The 25,149-nt window shown below is 40.2% G+C and overlaps 1 protein-coding gene across 1 annotated transcript in view; it reads right to left on the reverse strand.

The window, feature by feature from the left end:
* The window catches only part of CNTNAP2 (contactin associated protein-like 2), a 909,256-nt gene that overhangs the window by 749,914 nt on the left and 134,193 nt on the right, over window positions 1–25,149 (reverse strand). The window contains exon 4 of the mRNA XM_010843889.1: window positions 2,658–2,858. Coding sequence (XP_010842191.1) covers window positions 2,658–2,858 — 201 coding nt within the window. The remainder of the gene's footprint in view (window positions 1–2,657; window positions 2,859–25,149) is intronic.

A 25,149-nucleotide genomic window follows, 5' to 3' on the forward strand; every position in this document is an offset into this window, starting at 1 on the left:
CTGGAACTCTCTTGCTTTTTCCATGATCCAGTGGATGTTGGCAATTTGATCTCTGGTTCCTCTGTCTTTTCTAAAACCAGCTTGAACATCTGGAAGTTCACGGTTCACGTATTGCTGAAGCCTGGCTTGGAGAATTTTGAGCATTACTTACTAGCATGTGAGATGAGTGCAGTTGTGCAGTAGTTTGAGTATTCTTTGGCATTGCCTTTCTTTGGGGTTGGGATGAAAACTGACCTTTTTCAGTCCTGTGGCCACTGCTGAATTTTCCAAATTTGCTGGCATATTGAGTGCAGCACTTTCACAGCATCATCTTTCAGGATTTGAAACAGCTCAACTGGAATTCCATCACCTCCGCTAGCTTTGTTCATAGTGATGCTTTCTAAGGCCCACTTGACTTCACATTCCAGGATGTCTTAGTTAGCAGTTTTCCCTCAGCCCTGTCCCTTCCAGGACTGGAGTCTTTGGAATGAACTTCAACAAGGCACTCTCCCTCGTGAAACTGAGTGCAGACAAGCTGATGGGACTCATTCATTGTGCCCAGTGCCCTGGGTTTTCTCAGTCCTTGGTTGACATTTCCCAGCACTGGAAGCAGGATTCAGTTAAAAATAATAATAATAATAATAAATAAAAGACTGTGACAGGTGAAGGTAGATAGAAAAACAGTTGTAGGAATTTAAAGGGGTTTCATGACTCACAGTCATGGTTCTTAGAGTGGTCTCTGGATCGGCTGTTTCACCACCACCTGGGAATTCACTGTACTAGTCTGCTCATCTGCTATAGCAAAATACCAGCAAATCATTGGCTTCAAAAAATTGACATTTATTTTCCTGCACTTCTGGAGGCTGTAGGTGTAAGATCAAGGTGCTGCCAGTTTGGTTTCTGGTGAGAACTCTCTTCTTGGCTCTTCCTCTTTTTATAAACCACCAGTCCAATCAGATTAGGAACCCAGTCTTAAAACCTCATATAATCTTTTTTATCTCCTAAAAGCCCTATCTCGAATATAGTCATATTAGGGATTAGGATATCAACATGTGAATGTTGGGTGACACAATTCAGTCCATAGCACTTAGTACAAGTGAAAATTCTGGAGCCCACCTGACACCTATTGAGTCGGAATTTCAGGGAATGGAGCCCTGCCATTTGTATCTTATTAATTCCTCCTGGTTATTTGCATGCATGCTAAAACCTGAGAAGTCCAGGCCATCAGGGAAAATTGCCAGCATTGCATTCAGTTTCCTTCACGGTATCTCCCATTTTTACTTTCAATCTTATTTCTTTCTGCTCTTCGACATGAACTCTGCTTCTGCTAAACCACTTCTCACCATGGGCTGAAGGGTCTTTCATATTCTGTCTTCCTGACTCTTGTTTACCCACCACAAATTGCCTTTCAACATCTTTAATAAAGCATCACTTCAACATCGCAGCCTCCGTCAAGTCTTCTTTCTCTAAATAGCAGAAGCACTAATTGTCTGAACCAATCCTTTTCATATTTTCCAGATTTTGCTTTCTTACAATTCCTAGGTTATACTTGTCTGTAATGTGAGTACAAGGCTTTATACATAAAAGCACTATAATCTTCAAAACAGTATATACAGTTCTGCTTATAATTATTCTCTTTAAGCAACTCCCTGCAACACTGGCCCAATACAACAATGATTTAGGGCATAAAACAGCCCATTGGTTTCTGACATAATGCCACTTCCAAACTTGTTTAATAATTTAAAAATAATCAATATACTATTTGCTATTTATTAAGTCCTTAAGTGCATTAAGACTTATAATAAGCCCTGAGTACATGATCTCATTAAATTTTCACAATCACTCTGAAATAGGATCCCTATTTGACTGAAAGACATTGGAAACTGAGGCAGAGGGGTTCAGTGAACCCCAAAGTCACGAAGCCAGGATGAAAAGTGTGAGCCTGTTTCCTGACTCAAAGCATATGCTTTATTTCTACTATTTTATACTATAGATGGGGAGATTAGGTTGCTGTCAACATATTGAATTTACTGCCAAGAATCCCAAAGTATATGTCTTTTGTGGTAAAGATATTTCCAATACATCCTTTATAAATTCTCCAATTTTCTTTAGCCCCAACACACACATATAAATCCTTAAGCATTGTTAAAATAAGCCATCATGGAAAAAAATACAAATAAGCAAACAACAACAACAACAATGGCAGACTTCCTGAGACCAACAGATACTATTAAATGACTACAGACAATGAAGAGCTCTAAATTCTGTCACTATTCTATATGCTATTTACCTGCAGACAGCCTTTGGAATTCTCTCATCTGTACATTACAGACAGCTGAAGAACTCAAAGGGAATTACTTGAAAGTTCACAAGGAACTCTCACAAACTTTTGCCCAAAGCAAATACTGGTAATTATGCACTAGAAGCATTCACACACATACATGTATGCATATAAAACTGAAAAACTCTAAGAAACAATGGATTTTTTTAATAACAAAAACTGTATGTTCTTAACTTCCTTCTCCAGAAAACAAACCAAGTGGGTTTATTCTTTCACAGCTGCCTGCACTTTGAAGACTGGACTGTTCAGATAATAAGCCACACCTGTTGGATTGTTTAGGTAATTCCAAACACCAGCCGAGATAGTAATTAAAAGTAACACTCCATTTTCAGCCTACCTGGGGTGTTCAACAACCTCGACATCTTGCAGAAATAGGAGACATACTGCTCACAGTACTCGGCGCTGCTGGTGATGGCGCTGATCTGGTCCATGGAGGCGCTGTATATGAGCTGCGTTACAGAGTATTTTTCTGGGTTGTAGCCCACCACCGTCGTCTGCATCTGCAAATCGTGAGACACGATGGTCCATACTTTGTCCTCTGTGGGGAGAAAAAGGGCAGGACGATGGGTCATTAGTATGAAGTGCATCTTCAAAAGTCAGAAAATAACGGAGCTGCACTTTTCACTGGTTGGTTTCTATGAACAGATATAGAACAGAGTTAAGGATTCAGTTCAGTTGCTCAGTCGTGTCCGACTCTTTGCGACCCCATGGACTGCAGCACGCCAGGCTTCCCTGTCCATCACCAGCTTCCGGAGCGTGCTCAAACTCATGTCCATTGAGTCGGTGATGCCATCCAACCATCTCATCCTCTGCCGTCCCCTTCTCCTCCTGCCTTCAATCTTTGGGTTAATCTTTAAGGATAGTAATCGTTAAAATAACGCTCCTCACACCTAAGTTCTGTGTATATTGACAAAGTAATATTTCTTTTATTAAAAACAAACACAAGCTATCGTCTTAAAACAAACAGCCTGAGTATCTGGTGGGATGCTTTAAAACCTGCAGCATTGAACATAAGGCTACTGTGTTCCAATGCCTTCCCAACGCTGTAACTCTTCATTCCTCCTGTAAAGCAATCTCTACTACCTCCTAAATGAGCTACATGCTCTCTAGCCTCTGGAGCTTTGTTTGCTGTAATCAGAATATGCATCCTCATTTTGTCAACAAATGTTCTTCTCACCCTGACCTTTCAGGTAAAATTAGACACTGCCTGCTCTGTTATTGAAATGCTCTATACATGTGGAATGATGCAAATCAGTAATTATCTTGGTGTTTTGAACCCTGAAAATTTCAATATGTGAAAAGGAGAAGCATCTAGAAGATTAATGAGATTAAATTAAAATCCTACAAAGTTATGCATTTGAATTAGAAGCATCACTATGAACCTATGATGATGATGTTATCTTTTTAAAAATATGCCCTAGTTCTTTCCACTGAAAAAACTCTCCAAACAACGACCAACTTCTGGCAACAGTTGTCATCACTCAATACCATTTTCCATTAAGAGAAAACAAGGATCCTAGAGAAATGTCCGATTCCAGGACTGGAGATGGCTAAGAGGAGTCTGGAACAAGCTGTCACTTCAGAAACAAACTATTGGAGACAAAGTGTGGTACAAAAATTCTCCAAGGCCAAAAAAAAAAAAATTAACATCAATAAGAATTTCCTGCAATAAATTAAACTACATCAAATATATTTAATCCCATGAGTTCACAAAAATGAAATGTTTAAATTTTGGAATGTGTTATGTAACTAATTCATTATTTTGAAGACTGGTAAATAAAGGCAAAGAATCCAGCATTTAGTCTACCTTAGTTATATGAATCTTAAAGTAACTAAATACTCCTTTTGTGGAAATATTTCAGCCCATAAACGAAGGCCAAATTATAAGAGTGTCATCATTTGGTAAGTTCTAACAAGTTAGTAGGGTCTAAGAAGGATTATTCATGGCTGCAAATATAACCAACAAGTGAAACCAGAGATGTGTCCCTGGGGCTCTGGAGGTGGGGGCAGGTGTACCGCACTACAGGTGGAGAGGTGCGGATAAAACTCAGACATGAATTTCACCAAGTTTATAGACCTACCTGCCAATTTCTAGAAAACAGAGGGGAAGGGGTAGATGTTAAACGGCACCAAACGGAAACAGCAACATCCACGTTGTGGAAAACTGTATACATCACACAATCCAGTCTTTCAACAGCCGAGGGATAAATTACAAAGGAAGACAGTGAGAGACACTCACACTCACACACACAGAGTCAAAAAGAGACAGGCAGAGAGCTTTAGATTGAGAGAAACATCCTGAACTTGCCTCTCTTGTGGTCTTCCTATTTCAGAAGATGGGAGCTCCATTCTTCCAGTTCTGGGAGAAAAGCCCCCTTCTTCCGCCTCCTCCTGCACCCTGTCAGTGACATCCACGTGCTCCACCTTCAGTCATTATTCAGAATCTGGGCACTCCTCACCCCGCACCCACGACTGCTGTGGTCCAAGCCTGGGTCCCTCGCTTGCACATCCCACAATGACCTTTAACCGGTCCCCTCTTCCCGACCTTGTTCCTTCATGTCTACCTTCAACAAACAGCCTTGCTGATTTCAAGTACAAGTCAGCTTCTGACAGCTGCGAGTCCTTACACGGTATCTGGTCTTATTCACAAAGTCCATTTCTTAGAGTAGCCAAAGGCTGGCGGAGGTCTGGCTCTTCCTTGCAGCCCTACCGCTTGTTCCTTTGGCTCTGATCACGCAGACCTCCTTTGCGCTCCTCAAACAGGTCAGGCAGGCCCCTCCTTGGAGACTTGCACTGGCTCTTTCCTGCGTCTAGAGCCATCTTTGCTCAGACCTCCTCTGACCCCCTCCTTCTCCAGCTCTGAGCTCCACTGATGATGTTTCCTTCCCTGAGTCCCACCCCCACAACAGCTGCTCTCCATCTACCTGCTCAGCTTTGTTTTTATCCGTAGCATTTATCTCTATCTTAGGGCACATTTAAATTATTTTTTAAAATATCTGACTGCCTCCATGAGAAGGAAAGAAAGCAGGGATTCTTTTCAATGCTATATGCACCAAGCTTACAGTGATAATTGGCACATAGTATGGCTTCAAATCCACTGGAGAAGGAAATGGCAACCCACTCCAGTATTCTTGCCTAGGAATCCCATGGACAGAGTCTGAGTCTGGTGGGCTACTGTCCATGGGGTCACAGAGTTGGACACAACATAGCAACTGAGCACAGGAATTCAAAAACATTAGTTGACTAGAAGAATGAACCAATAAAAATAAATAGAATACAAACATTTGATCTGAAAATAATAGGGGAAAAAGTAGAAGCAGTGACATTTTATTTTCTTGGGCTCCAAAATCACTGAGGATGGTGACTTCAGCAATGAAATTGAAAGACACATGCTCCTTGGAAGTACAGTTATGATAAATCTAGACAGCATATTAGAAAGCAGAGACATCACTTTCCTGACAAATCTGTATAATCAAAGCTATAGTTTTTCCCAGTAGTCATGTAGAGATGTGAGAGTTGGAACATAAAGAAGGCTGAATGCCAAAGAACTCATGCTTTGAAACTGTGATTCTAGAGAAGACTCTTGAGCCCTTGGACAGCAAGGAGATCAAACCAGTCAATCCTAAAGAAAATCAACCCTGAATATTCATTGGAAGGACTAATGCTGAAGTTGAAGCTCCAATACCTTGACCACCTGATGCGAAGAGCTGACTCACTGGAAAAGACCCTGATGCTGGGAAAGATTGAGGGCAGGCAGTAAAGAGGACAGCAGAGGATGAGATGGTTAGATAGCATCACTGAATCAATGGACATGAACTTGAGCAAATTTCAGGAGATAGTGAAGGACAGGGGAACATGGCATGCTGCAGTCCATGGGGTTGCAAAGAGTTGGACACGACTTAGTGACACAACAACAACAGGAACTTTTAAAATCACTTTAGTTCAAGTTCTGTGGAGACTACCCCAAGAGACTGTAGACAGGCCACTTCACCCCTCTGAGCCAGAATTTCCCTTCAGCTATTACAACATGCCTCTTTATCAGATGACTTTCCAGCCTGCTATTCTTAAATCAGTTAAAAGAAGTTCAATTATGGTGTCCTTGTAGTCATTTTCTATGGGATAATTAATTTTCCAGGCTTATCTTTGGGCTGATCAGAACTGTCTTCTTTGAGCTACTCTGATATGGCAAGAAAAGCCACAATATATTTTGGTATTTCTGTCACTTTCTGACATGACTCTGAAAACAAACTCATTTATGTACAGACCTGCAGACTTACCTTCAACATAATTAAAAATCCATTAATTGAATTAGGTAACTTCTATCTCTTTTCTGCTACAATCAGTCTGTGGCACAGAATTCTCAGATGTTTATCACCACTTACTTTTTCCTTTCTCCCTTCTTTTCTTCCTTTCTTTCTTTTTTTAAAATGAATCTTTACCTAACACTTGTGAGAACCAAGTGTTCTAACATTTTGGTCCTGGTGACTTCTTGACTCTAAATTTTAGTTTCAGCCATGTCAGCCCACACACTTCATCATAAAAACCCTGTACATCATACCTTTATATTTGTTTTATAGCCTACTCATTCATTCAGCAAATATTATCATGTACCTGCTGCTAAGTCGCCTCAGTCGTGTCCGACTCTGTGCCACCCCATAGATGGCAGCCTACCAGGCTCCACCGTCCCTGGGATTCTCCAGGCAAGAACACTGGAGTGGATTGCCATTTCCTTCTCCAATATCATGTAACTATTATATGACAAATACTGGATCTAGGCAGCAAAGAAAACGCAGCCAAAAAAAAAAAGCATTCGTACATTTTTTGCAATTTACATTCTTACATTCTAGTAGGGTAAAGAAAACAGATAATAAGCAAAATTAAAAGAATACATATACATATATATGCATGCTGCTGCTAAGTCGCTTCAGTCGTGTCCAACTCTGTGTGACCCCATAGATGGCAGCCCACCAGGCTCCTCTGTCTCGGATTCTCCAGGCAAGAATTCTATAGTGGGTTGTCATTCCCTTCTCCAATGCATGCATGCATGCTAAGTCGCTTCAGTCATGTCTGACTCTGTGCGACCCCATTTACAGCAGCCCACCAGGCTCCTCTGTCCACAGGATTCTCTAGGCAAGAATACTGGAGTGGGTTGCCATTTCCTCCTCCAATATCTATGCATATATATTATATACATACATTATTTATATATATTACATATACATATGCACCACTTCCCAGGTGGTGCAAGCGGTAAAGAACCTGCCTGCCAGTGCAGCAGACTTAGGAGACGTGGGTTTGATCCCTCAGTCAGGAAGATCCCCTGGAGGAGGGCACAGCAATCTACTCCAGTATTTTTGCCTGGAGAATCCCATGGACAGAAGATCCAGGCAGGCTACAGTCCATAGGGTTGCAGAGTCAGACACAACTGAAGTGACTTAGCACAGCACACAGCACATATACATATATATGTATTCTTCTACATATATCATCACCACTATTCGCCAGTGATAGTGATGAGGAGAAAAACTGATTGAGAAGGGAAGGGTAGGCTGTGCGTATTGGGACTGTCCCCTGGAGAAGGAAATGGCAACCCACTCCAGTATTCTTGCCTGCTCAATTCCATGGAGAGGGGAAACTGGAGGGTTACTGTCTATGGGGTCCCAAAGAGTAGGGCATGACCTGAGCACACATGCACACGTGCACGCATGATGGGGACTGCATCTGTAAACACAGAGGAAACCATAAAGCCCTGAAAAAGTGACATTTGAATAAATAAGGTAGCTGTTCAGCAAGCCGTGTTGATGTCTGGGGAAAACAAGACAGAGGGAATGAAAATATTCTAATTCAAGAATATTTCTGATGTTATTTAGGTATTCAAGGAGACTGGTGAGTGAGGAAGGGGGGAGCGGCAGAAGTCGAAGGCAGGAATGTAACGAGGATGAGGGGATGGTGATCTTACAGTTAGATGGAAAGCCACTGGCTTTGGAAGGTTTGTAGCAAGTGAAAGTAGTTTGCTTTAACTTATTTTTGACACACTATCGTTTGCTTCAGTAAAATTATACTTCAGAAGGGCTTGACAATAGTATATCTTTATAAAGATTTAAAACTTTTTATAGTGTCATGGCATTATAAAAGGTAATATATAAGCTCTATTTTGATAGCACAAAACAATTACTGTTGATGCATCTTGCAAGTTATTTTTTAATGCTTGTGCATTACATGTTGCATGGCTCCTTTGGAGCTGTTAAATCTTAAATGACAAATGGATATTACAATTTTGCAGATATCCAGCATCTAGAAGAAAGTTATGCTGTGTAGATTTTTTTTTTGCCAGTATCATAGGTGGAAAAATCGAAAATCTTATTCCCATATTCACAGTGTGTTTAGACAGTATGTATTATCAGAATACGTATGTAATGCAAATAGAAACCACTGTGCATGGAAACTTCTAAATTTCTGCCACTGTTCCGTTTTCATGAAGAAGCAATTGAAAAACTAGTGTGTCTCAAATACTCTTTTTGGATTAGTGTGTTATGAAAATGGCCTTTGTGATTACTGAGTCCTTAGTATCTATCTCATTGCGTAATTACATATTTAAAAACTGTAACATTGTATATTGTTTTAAATATAGTGAATTGAATAATATGTTCAAAACTGGGACACATATGAAATATACTATGGACACATTCCTCTCCTTGGCAATTACAGGGTCTTCAGGATGACTCTGCTTAGTGATGTTGACACATGTATGTTAGAAAGGTCCCTCTGCTACCTCTATCGGTGACCCCCATATCCTTATCCTAAGTGAAAGAAAGTGAAGTCGTTCAGTCATGTCTGACTCTTTGCGACCAACCCCATGGACTGTACCCTCCCATGTTCCTCCATCCCATGGGATTTTCCAGACAAAGTACTGGAGTGGGTTGCTATTTCCTTCTCCAGAGGATCCTCCTGACCCAGGGATCGAACCCAGGTCTCCCACACTGTAGGCAGAAGCTTTACTGTCTGAGTCACCAGGGAATTCCTTATCCTAACTAACTGTAATTCTCAAGTAACTCACTTCATGTGGACTCAGTTCTTCATACGGCTGGAGTTATGACCATGGGTTGATAAAGCTCAACAATGACCAGTGAAAAAAGCAAAGAATTATTCCTTCTAGAATATAACCAGCTTCCCCATCATGTGTATAATTGTTGTTTGACTCTTTTCCATGTTATCCATCTGTAATCTGAAGTTCACAGTATAGAGCAGGTGTTTATACAGAACATTTTAATTAAAGTCCAATCTGAGCTAAATCCAGTAGAAAAAAAAATTGTCTCCTATACATCTGCAATTGCATCTAAGTGTTTCTGATTTTCAAACAGTATCATGGTTTTGATTAGGGACCAATTTGTTAATGAGAGATTTTCATAACTTTACTCATATTAACTCTGAAATGATCTCTAAAAATAGGGAATATTATATTATAAATTACCTTAAAGTTTTCCTCTATCTCATAAACTGCATCTGATAAATTAGTCTGTGGCTTTCTTTGGGCACAAAGTCTTGATAGCTATTATCCTGATTCAGTAAATCAACAATTGAACTTCAGCCGTGAAGAAAATACGAGCAAGGCTCTCCAATGAAATGCTATAGCATTAATAAGAACTGAATTAATAAGAAATGTTTGTAGGCTTATAGTAGAACATAGCCAAGGAAAGAGACTTACCATTCAAAGGAAACCATGTTCTCATATGAAAAATTTTGATCTCTACATAGTATCAATATAATGGCATTTTAGAGAGTATCCATTTTGACTCTCTTCTATTAGAGATTAAGAAAGCGAATGTAATAGAGCTACCACAAGATCCTACAATCCTACTCCTGCACATATATCCAGAAGAGATAAAAAGTCTAATTCAAAAAGACACATGTAACTCAATACTCACAGCAGCGCTATTTACAAAAGCCAGGACATGGAAACGAATTAAATGTCCATCAACAGATGAATGGATAAAGAAGACGTGTGTCTATATTGTGTGTGTATACACTCAGACAGTGGGATATTACTTAGCCATAAAGAGAACGAAATATTGCCATCTGCAGCAACACAGATGGGCCTAGAAATTATCATACTGTGTGGAGTGTCAAAGACAAATATCATATGATATAACTTATATGTGGAATCTAAAAAAGTAATACAAATGAACTTATTTATAAACAGAAACAGACTCACCAAGACAGAAAACAAACCTATGGCTACCAAAGGGGAAAAAGGTGAAGGAATAAACTGGGAGTACTGGATTAACGGATACGCTAATATATATAATATAGACAACAGAGATGTACTCTGTAGCACAGGGAACTCTATTCAATATCTTATAACAATAATGGAAGATAATCTAAAAAGGTATATATATATTTATATGTGTGTGTGCATGTGTGCTAAATCTCTTCAGTCATGTCTGACTCTTTTCAACACTATGGACTGTAGCCCACCAGGACTGTAGCCCACCAGGCTCCTCTGTCTGTGGGATTCTCCAGGCAAAAATACTGGCATGGGTTGCCATGCCTTCCTCCAGGAGATCTTCCCAAGCCAGGTATCAAACTCACATCTCTTATGTCTCCTGCATTGGCAAGCAGTATATATGTATATATACATATATATTTTTATATGCATATAGGAAGCCCTATATGCATATATATATATTTTTATATGTGTATATATTCAAATTGTGAACCTGTGGACTGTAGCCCACCAGGCTCCTCTGCCCATGGGATTCTCTAGGCAAGAATATTGGAGTGGGTAGCCATTCCCTTCTCCAGGGGATCTTCCTGACCCAGGGATCAAACCCACGTCTCCTGTATCTCCTGTACTGGCAGGTGGGTTCTTTACCACTAAGCCACTTGGGAAGCCCATATATGTATATATTCATATATATATATATATATGAATATCATTTTGCTATACACCTAAAATTAACCACAAAATTGTAAATCAACTCTACTTCAATTAAAAAAAAAAAAGAAATCAAGTGTCAGAAGTAAGTGGCTTAACAATATGAATACAAAGACTTAGTAGCAAAATAATGGAAACTTTGTCCCCTAATTCTGGCATTTAATGCTCTTTTCACTACCGTATCTTTAACCTCGTGGTGATATGCTTGGTGACATGTCAAAACTTTTGTTGTGTTCCCCACATCATCCCATTAATTTTCAGGGAGCAGAGGAATATATAGACATTATTTTAGACTTTTTAAGTATTATTTTAAATGACAATAATATATGCTATTACATGAGGAAAAAATGTCATAAAGCAGTAATACAATTCAATCATGCACACATTCATAAATCACTACTCATTTTTTTATATTTTAGCACCATGCTACGTTCTGGAAGCACAAGGATAAAAGAGACCTGAGGTCCTGACCTCAACAAGCTTGTAGTGCAGAGGAGGAGAGAAAACATTAAGCTTGAAATTACAAATTGCAAACAGGTGCTGAAACAGATCTATGCACAGGGTCCTGAGAGCTCACATGGAAAGCTTTGGAAAGCCATGAAGGGACCAGAGGACAAGGTATTTTCAGTGAATCAAGAAGGTTAATTTAATAGGGATGAGCCATATGACGATGGTGGTAACAGCAACGTTACTCGTCTTACAACTCAGGCCAAATATCTTGGGGACAAAAGAGTTCAGTAAATGGGATCCTAATTGATTGGAAATTGAAGGGTCTGGGATAGTGAAGTATAAGATTGCAGTCGTAACAACTTTGTATGTGTTGAAAGGTCTGGCAGATCCTCATGGTGTGGGTGCTGGAAAGCTTCAGAGAGAGAAGATTCACTTATATTGTGACATTTTCATTTTTAAATTTTTAAACAGCTGTCCTGATGCTAAGTCATGTGCAAGTAGCTATTTAGGTTTCTAGGTAGCTATTTTTTATTTTATTATTATTCTTTTGGCGGCACTGCGTCCTCACTACGGCACACGGGCTTTCTCCAGCTGTGGAGCATGGGCTTCTCATTATGGTGCCTTTTCCTGTTGTGGATCACAGGCTCTACTTGCACCGTGGCATGTGGGATCTTCCCCGATCAGGGATCAACCCGTGTCCCTCGCACTGGCAGGCAGATTCTTAACTGTTGGGCCACCAGGTGACTCCTGACATATTTTTAAAACCCTCTCTCCAAAGTCATATACAACAAGCGCACAGCTAACATCATACTCAACAGGGAACAGCTGAAAGCTTTTCCTCTAAAATATGGAACATGCCAAGGGGAATAGGATTACGGATATTTGATGTTATATTCTTAATTTGGGTGTTGGGCATAAATTAGAAATACTTCATATCAAAACAAGCAACTAACAGGTACCTTATTTCAGGTAAACTTTAGAGGAATTCCAGATTTGCAGAAGTAGTAATCTAGGAAATATCGGTTGCGTTACATGATCTATGTGTGCTTTATTGCATAAGTCACAAAACAGTTTCTTAGACAGTTGTTTACCTCAAGTATTTAAAAGTTATACAAATTAGGTTCTAATGATGGTAGGCTATAACTTTTTTGTTGTTTTTGTTTCATTTTTTGGTCATTTGTAGGATGATCTACACAAAAATTTCATCAATTGTGCAGGTAGTTAAGTTTAAAAAAGACCATTAATTTCATAAGCCATTGTTTTGTTTAGAAGGTTTTTCTCAATGGTTATGATCCTGCTGAGATAATTTAAATTATTAGAAATTTATGGTGTCATGTCTTTTCTCCCCAAATACATTTTGTGTGCGTATTAAAAGCACTTCTGTAACCTAGACCCTAAAACTATAAAGGCCATTTCACCATGGTGGGCTGTGATGGTTTGAGTTCTTCCATTATGCTGGCTATGTATGCAGCTCAGGTAGCATAAGCAGCTTCAATCACGTGTGGAGAAATAAGGTATATAAAGCAGATGGAACCCCTGCAGGAAGCACTGAGGAAACGAGCTAAAAGTACAGATGATGTTCTGCAGGTGGTGGAAAATGTTGATTATTTTTATGTTCACAATTCCAGCTCAAAGATGGATGACAAATGGAGTGCTGTGAGCAAGTATAAATAATGGTGGATCATTCATACCCACCTGAAGAACAATTTGGAGCCTATGTGTATCTTTTTTTCTAGGAAGACATTAGCTGTTTTCTGGGAAGAAGAATATTTGTTAATGTTTTTGTGCCGTAGAGATGTTAACATCCTTTTACAATACAGCTAGAGTTATTGACTGCATTTATATCAATACTTGGACAAGCTAATCTTCCTTTTCTTTTCTCTCTCACACTGCGTAGAGATGTAGTTTGTGTGTATTTGATAGTGGGGAGTTCATCTCTGTGGCAATAAGAAGATTTCCATCTGTGTAGCAAGGAAATGTTACTCTTTGATCCTTGTAGCTTATGATGATAGTTGGATTTTGATCTGAGATCGAACTTGGACACTAGGTAAATGTCATCTTGGGTCAATGACTGACCATTTCTGTGGACCTTTAAAGATAACACTTCCTATTATTTAAAAATACCTTAAAATTATTGCACACACTTGGTTTAAGAAATCACTTCAAATATTTTACTCCACCACACTGTCCTACTCATGGTTCGAACATGCCAGCTGCTTACGGTTACAGCCTTAGCATGGCTCGCTCTTCTGCCTAGAGGCATTTTTTCCAGATGGTCTCCAGGCTAACTCCCTCATCTCCGTTTAGTCTTGATTTGAATGGCGTTTTCTCATTGAGGTCTGCCAAATCTATCTTATTGAAACTTACAACCCACTCTGCCTCTTACCTTCTCTATACCCATTGCGTATACATATGGACTTCAAACATGGTACATGATATTTTTTTTATTGTCTGCCTTCCTGCCCCACCTTCCTCATAGACTATAAACTTCAATATACCAGAGAAGCTTTAAATACATTTTGTTTACTCATGAATTTTAAATTCTTAAAAGAGCACCTAGTAGTCTACAGAAGTTCATAAAAACTGTGCTACTAATATACCTTAACCCTTTCTTCACTTGAAGAAGTGATGTTGCTCAGTTGTGTCCGACTTGTAGAACCCCATGGACTGTAGCCCACCAGGCTCCTCCATCCATGGGATTCTCCAGGCAAGAATACTGGGGTGGGCTGCCATTTCCTTCTCCAGTGGATCTTCCTGACTCAGGGATCGAACACGGGTCTCCCGCATTGCAGGCAGATGCTTTTAACCTCTGAGTCACCAGGGAAGCCCTTTTTTCGACAAACTTCTTTTAGTTATTATCAATGATTCCTATAAAATACCCACTTGAATTATAGTTTGTGGGCTTATAGATCCTGTCAGATAGCTCTACAATTTATTAAGCTTCAAAAAAATAGACATTTTGAAAGACTTCACAGGTTGAACAAAGTGATATTTGAAGTCATAGAATCCTGGTACTGTACTTGCAATATTTTCAAGATTTTTTAAATCTTGTAAACTGCAAGGATTTTTTTAAGAGCAAAATAATGCATCTAAGATGCAATAAGCTTCTTAAAGCCATCACCATTTTCTTTCTGAATTGGACATTAAGATAATCATTCTGTGCTAAATGTGCATCCATCTCCTTACATAGGAAGAGGTACTGAACATAGGAGCTTTTGTTCATCAACAACTTGCTTTATTCCAAGCCCTGTTCTAGGCCCTGAGTGCACAAAGGCAAATAAGATGTGTGTCATGCCACTAAAGAGAAGAAAGTTACATAGAATAAGTAATTACTGCACACCTGAAAATAACTTACCCTTTAATCAACTACCAGAACCATCCAAATAATGAAATTTCACATACAAATCATAAATATACCCACGTATAATCTGCACCATACCCTTTATCATACATAACACATTCTTTAAAATTGTCTACCATTGTACTTTATATATAGTTTTTTATTGTTGGAGAGTTTTAGTTTCTCCCTTTAGTTTAAACCTAAGTTGTATCAGGCTAACCTGAGAAATTATATTCTTTCTGAAGTTTCTATCTAAATAGCTTTGATGTAGCAGAAAACATAAAATTGAAAATGACAGTTTGATTAACTATTAATAGGATACAATCTTAGAAGTTGGCCCTTCCTTTCATGTTGACCCTAGCTCACTTTGCTCTCTGCCCCCTGAAAGTTGGAAAGATCAAATGAATCCTTCAGTTCAGTTCAGTTGAGTCACTCACTCATATCTGACTCTGCAGCACACCAGGCCACCCTGTCCATCACCAACTCCCGGAGCTTACTCAAACTCATGTCCATTGAGTCAGTGATGCCATCCAACTATCTCATCCTCTGTCATTCCTTTTTCCTCCTGACTTCAATCTTTCCCAGCATCAGGGTCTTTTCCAATGAGTCAGTTCTTCACATCAGGTGGCCAAAGTATTGGAGTTTCAGCTTCAGCACCAGTTCTTCCAATGAATTTTCAGGACTGATTTCCTTTAGGATGGGCTGGTTGGATCTCCTTGCTATCCAAGTGACTCTCAAGAGTCAACACCACAGTTCAAAAGCAACAATTCTTTGATGCTCAGCTTTCTTTATAGTCCAACTCTCACATCAATGAACCCTAGCAATTACATTTTGGAAGCACTAATAACTGTGGTTTCAGTGACTTCTGATCAGAAAGTTAGTGGCAACAGAAACAGACTCACAGACATAGAAAATAGATTTATGGTTACCAAAAGGGAGTGGGGGGGGGATAAATTAGGAGTCTGGGATTAACAGATATGTACTACTATATATAAAGTAAACAACAAGGTCCTACCATATAGCACAGGGAACAATATTGAATATCCTCTAATAAAGCATAATGAAAAGAACATGAAAAAGAATATATATATATATATATACATCTATATATATATAAAACTGGATCATTGTGCTGTACACCAGAAACTAACATGACACTGTAAATCAAGTATACTTCAATTGAAAAGAAAAATCCAGGGCCCTTTTCCCTCTTTTAAACCCAAGCACCAGACTTGAAGATGTTTTTTGATGATACAGATAATATTTATCACCTAGGAAGAGAATCCCCAAATAATCAACTCCTCTAAGTATTTAATTTTCCCCATTAGCTCAGTTTCTATTCACTGAAGCAGCCCCATTGTGAGGAACATTAGCACGACAGTCTGACAGATTAAGTTCCTTGGTGAGGATAATTAGCTAGAAATAACTTTTTAGGGAAAGAACACCCTTAGTATAGCAGAATTAACATATTCAAAGAAACTAAAACCGGTGTTCTCACTTTAGTTTTAACAGAAGTACAAATGTATCAGCTGATTTCACTTAAAAAAAAAAAAAAAGACTCTCTAACTAAAATATTAAAGCACCTCTAAACCCAGCAAATTCTTCCCCACCCTGGCCAAGAACACTCTCACCTGCCCTGGCTCTAAGTCCATCTGGTCTGAGCTTTTAACTACTTGGCTAGAAAATATCACCCACTTCCCAAGCCCCAGTACCAGACCAAGTTGAGATTGGATATCCATCCATCTCCATCTGCCTCCCTAATCATCCAGTTATCCCTGGGTTTGCATTTCCGGCTACAGTCCAAAGGGTTGAGGAGTCAGACCCATCTGAGCACACAGGTGTAGTTGCATTTCTCATATCGCACTTGGAACATATTTGTTGTAACCCCAGCTCTGCTGTCCCTGAAGCAATACGGATATCGCTGAAGCCATATCATCTAACCAAGAGCCTGGTTCAGGTACTCAAGGGCTTAATAAACACTTGCTGAACTAACGAAATAGCACTGAGTTCAACACTGGGCTCAAGAAACAGATGCAGCAGCTGAAGAATGCGGGCAGAACCACGGCTGAGGAGTCATTCTGCAAAGAGCGTGAGACTGAGGAGCGCGGATAAGAAGCGCAGTATGATAAGCATGACAGGTTCTCGGCAGAGGCAATACAGTCCGGCTTCTGTTTTTAAAAGATGCCTCTGGCTGTTATTTAGAGAGCAGACTGGAGGGGGTTAGGGCAGAAGCAGACTGGCAATGTGTAGCTCTAAATAGAGACAACGGCAGCTGGAATCAGGGTAGGTGAGATGGATGAGTTTGAACTATATATGATAGAAAAAAATAGAAAAGAGTGATTGGTTGGATATGGCAGGTAGTGGGCATGACAGTTGGGGGAGAGAGAGTGAGAAGTATGTAGAATGACTGCCAGCTTTCTAGCTTACATGAACGGGTAAACGGAAGGACACATTTTGCTGGTTGAGAGATCAAAAGTTCCATTTTTAACAGACTAGATTTGAGATGCCCTAGAGACAGTTAAATGCTGGCATCTGGTAAACAATTAGATGTAAACATCTGGGGATTAAGAGACAGGTCACAACTGGAGATGTTGAAGTCATACGTAGCATATAATTGCATTTAGTGCCATGGAAATGAATGAGATAACTGAGGGGAGATGTTTAGAAAGAGAGCAAAGAAAAGGAAGTCCAGGACAAGGCCTGGGAGCTCCAACTTTTAGAGGTCACTGAGAGAATCTTCAAAGGAGACTGAGGCTATTTTAAATGGTGTTGTAATAAACACTAGAATGCATATATCTTTTGGCATTATGGTTTCCTCTGGGTATATGCCCAGGAGTAGGGTTGCTGGATCTTAGGGTAGTTCAATTTTTAGCTTTTTAAGGAACTTCCACACTGTTCTCCATAGTGGCTGCACCAATCTACCTGGAGAAAATCATAATTCCAAAAGATACATATACCCTGATGTTCATTGCAGTGGTTTTACAAAAGCCAGGTCATAGATGCAACCTAAATGTCCACCAAGAGAGGGGAGATAAAGAAGATGTGGCACATATATACAAGAGAATATTGCTCAGCTAAGTGAAAGCCACTGTCATACCCGGTTCTTTGAAACCCCATGGACTATATAGTCCATGGAATTCTCCAGGCCAGAATACTGGAGTGGGTAGCCCTTCCCTTCTCCAGGGAATCTTCCTAACCCAGGGATTGAACCAGCTGTCCCACATTGCAGGCAGATTCTTTACCAGCTGAGCCACAAGGGAAGTCCAAGAATACTAGAATGGGTAACCTATCCCTTCTCCAGAGGATCTTCCTGACCCAGGAATCGAACTGGGGTCTCCTGCATTGCAGGTGGATTCTTCACCAACTAAGCTATCAGGGAAGCCCAATGGAGTATTACCCAGCTATAAAAAGGAATGAAATTGTGTCATTTGCAGAAACATGGGTGGACTTAGAGATTGTCATACAGAGTGAAGTAAATCAGAAAGAGAAAAACAAATATTGTAAATCAATGCATGTATGTGGAATCTAGGGAAATGGTACAAATGAATCTATTTGCAAAGCAAAAATAGAGACACAGATATAGAGAACAAACATATGGACACCAAGGCGTGGGGCGATGTGGGTTGAAATGGGAGACTGGGATTGATATATATTCACCACTGTGTATAAAATAGATAACTAATGAGAACATACTGTATGGCACAGGGAAGTCTACTCAATGCTCCGTGGTGCCCTAAATGGGAAGGAAATCCAAAAATGAGGGGATACATGTATACGTATTGCTGATTCACTTATAATGTCCCAAGGTGGTGGACTAGAAGGACATGTGTTCATTTTCTTTTGTGAGAACTCCAAAATTGCAACTCACTGCTGAACAACCATTGATGGGAGAATGTTGGATCCCACCAAAGAAAGATATCCCACATTCAAGGGCATAGGAGAAGCCCCAACAAGACTGTAAGAGGGGTGAATTCGTGTTTAGAATCAAACTCCATACCCACCAGAGACACCCAGAGGGCTCAAATAAAACCTTGTGTGCACCAGGACTCAAAGACCCCACGGAAGACGAAGCCAGACCTGCCTTTGAGTGTCTGAGTGTCTCCTGTGGAGGCACAGATCAGCAGTGGCCTGCCGTGGCGACAAGGGCTCTGGCTGCAACAGAACTGGGAGGTGCTGCATGTGGCATAAATCTTCTTAGAGGAGGTCGCCATTAGCCTCACCATAGAGCCACCAAGAAGAGCCACTAGAGAAGGCAATGGCACCCCCCCCTCCAGTACTCTTGCCTGGAAAATCCCATGGACGGAGGAGCCTGGTAGGCTGCAGTCCATGGGTCGCTAAGAGTTGGACACGACTGAGCAACTTCACTTTCACTTTCATGCATTGGAGAAGGAAATGGCAACCCACTCCAGTGTTCTTGCCCGGAGAATCCCAGGGACGGGGGAGCCTGGTGGGCTGCCATCTATGGGGTCACACACAGTTGGAAACAACTGAAGCGGCTTTAGCAGTAGCAGAGCCACCGAGCAGACAACCCACAGACTGGAGAGTATTATATCAAAGAATTCCTTGAGCTGTTGCAAAAGTTCTAGAGCCCACAACAGATTCCCCAACCTGGGGATCAGGGAAAGGGACTGAGAACCCCCAGGGAATGTGACTTTGAAAGCCAGTGGGATTTGATTACAGAACTGGGGAAACAGACACTTGGAGGGCACAGACAAAACTTTGTGTACACCAGGACCCAGGAGAAAGGAGCAGTGACCCCACAAGAGACTGAGCCAGACGAATGAGTGTCCAGGAGTCTCCAGAGGAGGTGTGGGTTGACAGTGGCTGGCCGCGGGGTCAGAGGCACTGAATACAACAGTCCAGGGAGCCACGGTGTGTGCTGGCATAAGTCCTTTTGAAGGAGTTCGTCTCCCTCAGGTCAAACTAGACAGAGAGAACACAGCCCCAATCATCAAAAGAAAATCGGATTAAAGATTTACTGAGCATGGCCCCGTCCATTAGAGCAAGACTCAAATTCCCCCATAGCCAGTCCCTCCCATCAGGAAGTTTCCAGAAGCTTCTTGTCCTTATCTATAAGAGGGCAGACAAAAATGAAAACCACAATCATGGAAAACTAACCAAACTGATCACATGGACCATAGCCTTATCTAAATCAAAGAAACTATGAGCCATGCCATATAGGGCCACCCAAGATGGATGGGTCATGGTGGAGAGGTCTGACAAAATGTGGTCCACTGGATAAAGGAATGGCAAACCAGTTCAGTATTCGTGCCTTGAGAACCCCATGAACAGTAAGAAAAGACAAACAGATAGGACACTGAAAGATGAACTCCCCAGGTCGGAAGGTGCCCAATATGCTACTGGAGAAAGTGGAGAAATAGCTCAGAAAAGAATGAAGAGGCTGAGCCAAAGCAAAAACAGCACCCAGCTGTGGATGTGACAGGTGATGAAAGTAAATTCCGATCCTGTAGAGAACAATATTGTATCGGAACCTGGAATGTTAAGTCCATGAATCAAGGCAAATTGGAAGTGGTCAAACAGAAGACAGCAAGAGTGAGCATCAACATTTTAGGAATCAGTGATCTAAAATGGGCCAGAATGGGTGAATTTAATTCCGATGCCCCTTACATCTACTACTGTGGGCAAGAATTCCTTAGAAGAAATGGAGTAGTCCTCATAGTTGACAAAAGAATGCAAATTGCAATACTCGGGTGCAGTCTCAAAAATGACAGAATGATTTCTGTTTGTTTCCAAGGTAAAAGCATCCAGTATCATAGTAACTCAAGAATGTGCCCCAAGTATTAATGCCAAAGAAGCTAAAGTTGAACAGTTCTATGAAGATCTACAAGATTTTCTAGAAATAACAACAAAAAAAGATGTCCTTTTCATCACAGGGGACTGGAATCCAACAGTGGCAAGTGAAGAGATACCTGGAATAAGACACAAGTTTGGCCTTAAAGTACAAAATGAAGCAGGGCAAAGGCTAACACAGTTTTGCCAAGAGAATACACTGGCCATAGAAAATACCCTCTTCCAAAACACAAGAGAAGACTCTACACATGGACATCACCATATGGTCAAAACAAGAATCAGATTGATTATATTTTTTGCAGTCAAAGATGGAGAAGCTCTATACAGTCCACAAAAACAAGACTGGGAACTGACTGTGGCTCAGATCATGAACTCCTTATTGTCAAATTCAGACTTAAATTGAAGAAAGTAGGGAAAACGACTAGACCACTCAGGTATGACCTAAATCAAATCTCTTATGATCACACAGTGGAAGTGACAGATAGATTCAAGGGATTAGATTTGATAGACAGACTGCCTCAGGATCTATGGATTTAGGTTCATGAAATTGTATAGGAGGCAGTGATCAAAACCATCTCCAAGAAAAAGAAATACAAAATGGCAAAATGGTTGTCTGAAGAGGTCATACAAGTAGCTGAGAAAAGAAGACAAGCAAGAGGCAAAGGAGAAAAGGAAAGATATATCAATCTGAATGCAGAGTTGCATTCTCCATCAAAGAATAGGAAGGAGAGATAAGAAATCCTCCTAAGTGATCAATGCAAAGAAGTAGAGGAAAACAATAGAATGGGAAAGACTACAGATCTCTTCAAGAAAATTAGATATACCAAGGGAACAGTTCATGCAAAGAAAGGCAAAATAAAGGGTAGAAATGGTATGGACCTAACAGAAGCAGAAGACATTAAGAAGAGGTTGCAAGAATACACAGAAGAACTATACAAGAAAAGATCTTCACGACCCAGATAACCACGATGATGTGATCACTCACCTAGAGCCAGACATCCTGAAGTGAGAGGTCAGGTGGGCCTTAGGAAGCATCAATATGAACAAAGCTAGTGGAGGTGATGGAATTCCAGTTGAGCTATTTAAAATCCTAAAAGGTGATGCTGTTAAAGTGCTATACTGAATATTGCAGCAAATTTGGAAAAGTCAGCAGTAGCCACAGGACTGGAAAAGGTCAGTTTTCATTCCAATCCCAAAGAAAAGCAATGCCAAAGAATGTTCAAACTACTGCACAATTGCACTCATCTCACACGCTAGCAAAGTAACGCTCAAAATTCTCCAAGCTAGGCTTCAACAGTATGTGAACTGAGAACTTCCAGATGTTCAAACTGAATTTAGAAAAGGCAGAAGAACCAGAGATCAAACTGTCAACATCTGTTGCAACATAGAAAAAGCTAGAGATTTCCAGAAGAGCATCTACTTTTGCTTCACTGAATACAATAACAACGTTGACTGTGGATCACAACAAACTGTGGAAAATTTTTAAAGAGTTGGAAATACCAGACCATGTTACCTGCCTCCTGAGAAATCTGTATGTAGGTCAAGAAGCAACAGTTAGAACTGGACATGGAACAACAGACTGGTTCCAAATTGGGAAAGGAGGACATCAAGGCTGTATGATGTCACCCTGCTTATTTAACTTATATGCAGAGTACATCATGAGAAATGCTGGGCTGGATGAAGCACAAGCTGGAATCTAGATTGCTGGGAGAAATATCAATAACCTCAGATATGCACATGACCCCACCCTTATGGCAGAAAATGAAGAGGAACCCAAGAGACTCTTGATGAAAGTGAAAGAGGAGAGTGAAAAACCTGGCTTAAAACCCAACATACAAAAAACTAAGATCATGGCATCAGGTCCCACCACTTCATGACAAATGATGGAGAAATAATGGAAACAGTCACAGACTTTATTTCCTTGGGCTCCAAAATCACTGAAGGTGGTTATTGCAGCCATGAAATTAAAAGACAGTTGCTCCTTGGAAGAAAATCTATGACCAACCTAGACAGCATATTAAAAAGTAGAGATGTTACTTTGCTGACAAAGGTTTGTCTAGTCAAAACTATGCTTTTTCCAGTAGTCATGTACGGATGTGAGAGTTGGACCATAAAGAAAGCTGAGCACTGAAGAATTGATGCTTTTGAACTGTAGTGCTGGAAAAGACTCTAAAGAGTCCCTTGGACAGAAAGTAGATCAAACCAGTCCATCCTAAAGGAGATGAGTCCTGAGTGTTCATTGGAAGGACTGATGCTGAAGCTGAAACTCTAATACTTTGGCCACCTGATGCGAAGAACTGACTCATTGGAAAAGACCCTGATGCTGGGAAAGTTTGAAGGTGGGAGGAGAAGGGGATGACAGAGGATGAGATGGTTGGATGGCATCACCAAGTTGATGGACATGAGTTTGAGCAAGCTCCGGGAGTTGGTAATATAAAGGGAGGTCTGGCGTGCTGCAGTCCATGGGGTCACAAAGAGTCAGACGCAACTTAGCAACTGAACTGAACTGATTCACTTTGCTGTACTGCACAAAATAACACAAAATTTTAAAGCAACTACATCCCAATAAAAAAAATTTTTTTTTTAAAAGAGAGTGAAGTCAATGAAATCTAAGAATTTAATAGTCAGACACAGCACAGCCTCAGTATCTCTCCTCTCTACTCCAAAGTCAGCACCTACAACTTCTGAGGAGAGTCTCAGGTCAGGTAACAAGGTAAAAGGTAAAAGCACCGTAAGAATTGTTCAACTAAAATGCCGTGTGCTCAAATGATCAAGTGCTGGCTGTAATTGGAAAAGCATTCCGAGAAATGAGATAAGGCTGTAAATTATTATGGGAAACAAGATGAAGAATACTCTTCAGTAGATCATTTGCTTCCATCGAATACGTTCTTTCAAATGAGATGATGTACATCAGGAGGGGATATTTCAAACCACCTCACGTTTTTAAATGCCCCTATAAAAATCCTGAAACTTTTTTCAATTCATAAATATGAGCTACGTATCAGATAGAGAAACATTTATATCCAGACCTGCATAACATTTCCAAAACGATGCTTCTTTGGAGACTGGAAAATAAGGCGTAACAGTACAATTGCATGCATAAATTGGTGAATCATTTGAATGCTGAGGTTAAGAGATGGTAAATACAGATCACAGTTACTAAATCTAGATATGAGTCACAAAGTGAAGAAGGGAATGCATAAAAAGTTTATTGACTGTAGCTGTACAGGAGAGGAGCTGACATTGAGGATAGAGGAAAATTATGGGAATACTCATAATCTCTTTGTTTGAGAGACTCATTTTGAACTTGTCTCAGACACTTAGTTCCCTGAAAACAATCTGGGTATTTCTACATTCTACCTGCACATAGGATTTTGACATCAAGGAGAAGGTGGTGGGTGTTGGGTGGTGGAAGGTGGGAGGATTCAGGGAGCTCAAAGGTTTTGCTTTTTTCTCATCTTCTTGTCTTCTGTCATTCTCTTTTCATTTCAGTCTTGCTGCTATTAGGTTGGTTCAAAACTAATAGTGATTTATGTTGAACTTTGCTGTTTGATACTAGAATACATTCCTAAATGTGGTTATGTTAAACATAATTTCAATGCACATTTCTTGCCTTTTTTGCTAATGACTTATGAATTGCTGTATATTTTTTTATTTATTTTAGACTAGGGAGATGATTTTAGAAAAAGCAGAGGAACCAGAGATCAAATTGCCAACATCCACTGGATCATCGAAAAAGCAAGAGAGTTCTGGAAAAACATCTATTTCTGCATTATTGACTATGCCAAAACCTTTGACTGTGTGGATCATTCTGAAAGAGATGGGAATACCGGAGCACCTGATCTGCCTCTTGAGAAACCTGTATGCAAGTCAGGAAGCAACAGTTAGAACTGGACATGGAACAACAGATCGGTTCCAAATAGGAAAAGTATGTCAAGGCTCCATTGTCACCCTGCTTATTTAACTTATATGCAGAGTACATCATGAGAGATGCTGGGCTGGAAGAAGCACAAGCTAGAATCAAGATTGCTGGGAGAAATATCAATAACCTCAGATATGCAGATGATACCACCCTTATGGCAGAAAGTGAAGAAGAGCTAAAGAGGCCCTTGATGAAAGTGAAAGAGGAGAGTGAAAAAGTTGGCTTAAAGCTCAACATTCAGAAAACTAAGATCATGGCATCTGGTCCCACTACTTCATGGCAAATAGTTGGGGAAACAGTGGCTGACTTTATTTTTCTGGGCTCCAAGATGGCTGCAGATGGTGACTGCAGCCATGAAAATTAAGACACTT

Source organism: Bison bison, unplaced genomic scaffold, assembly GCF_000754665.1.
Source record: "Bison bison bison isolate TAMUID 2011002044 unplaced genomic scaffold, Bison_UMD1.0 scf7180017864191, whole genome shotgun sequence".
Lineage (NCBI taxonomy): Eukaryota > Metazoa > Chordata > Mammalia > Artiodactyla > Bovidae > Bison > Bison bison.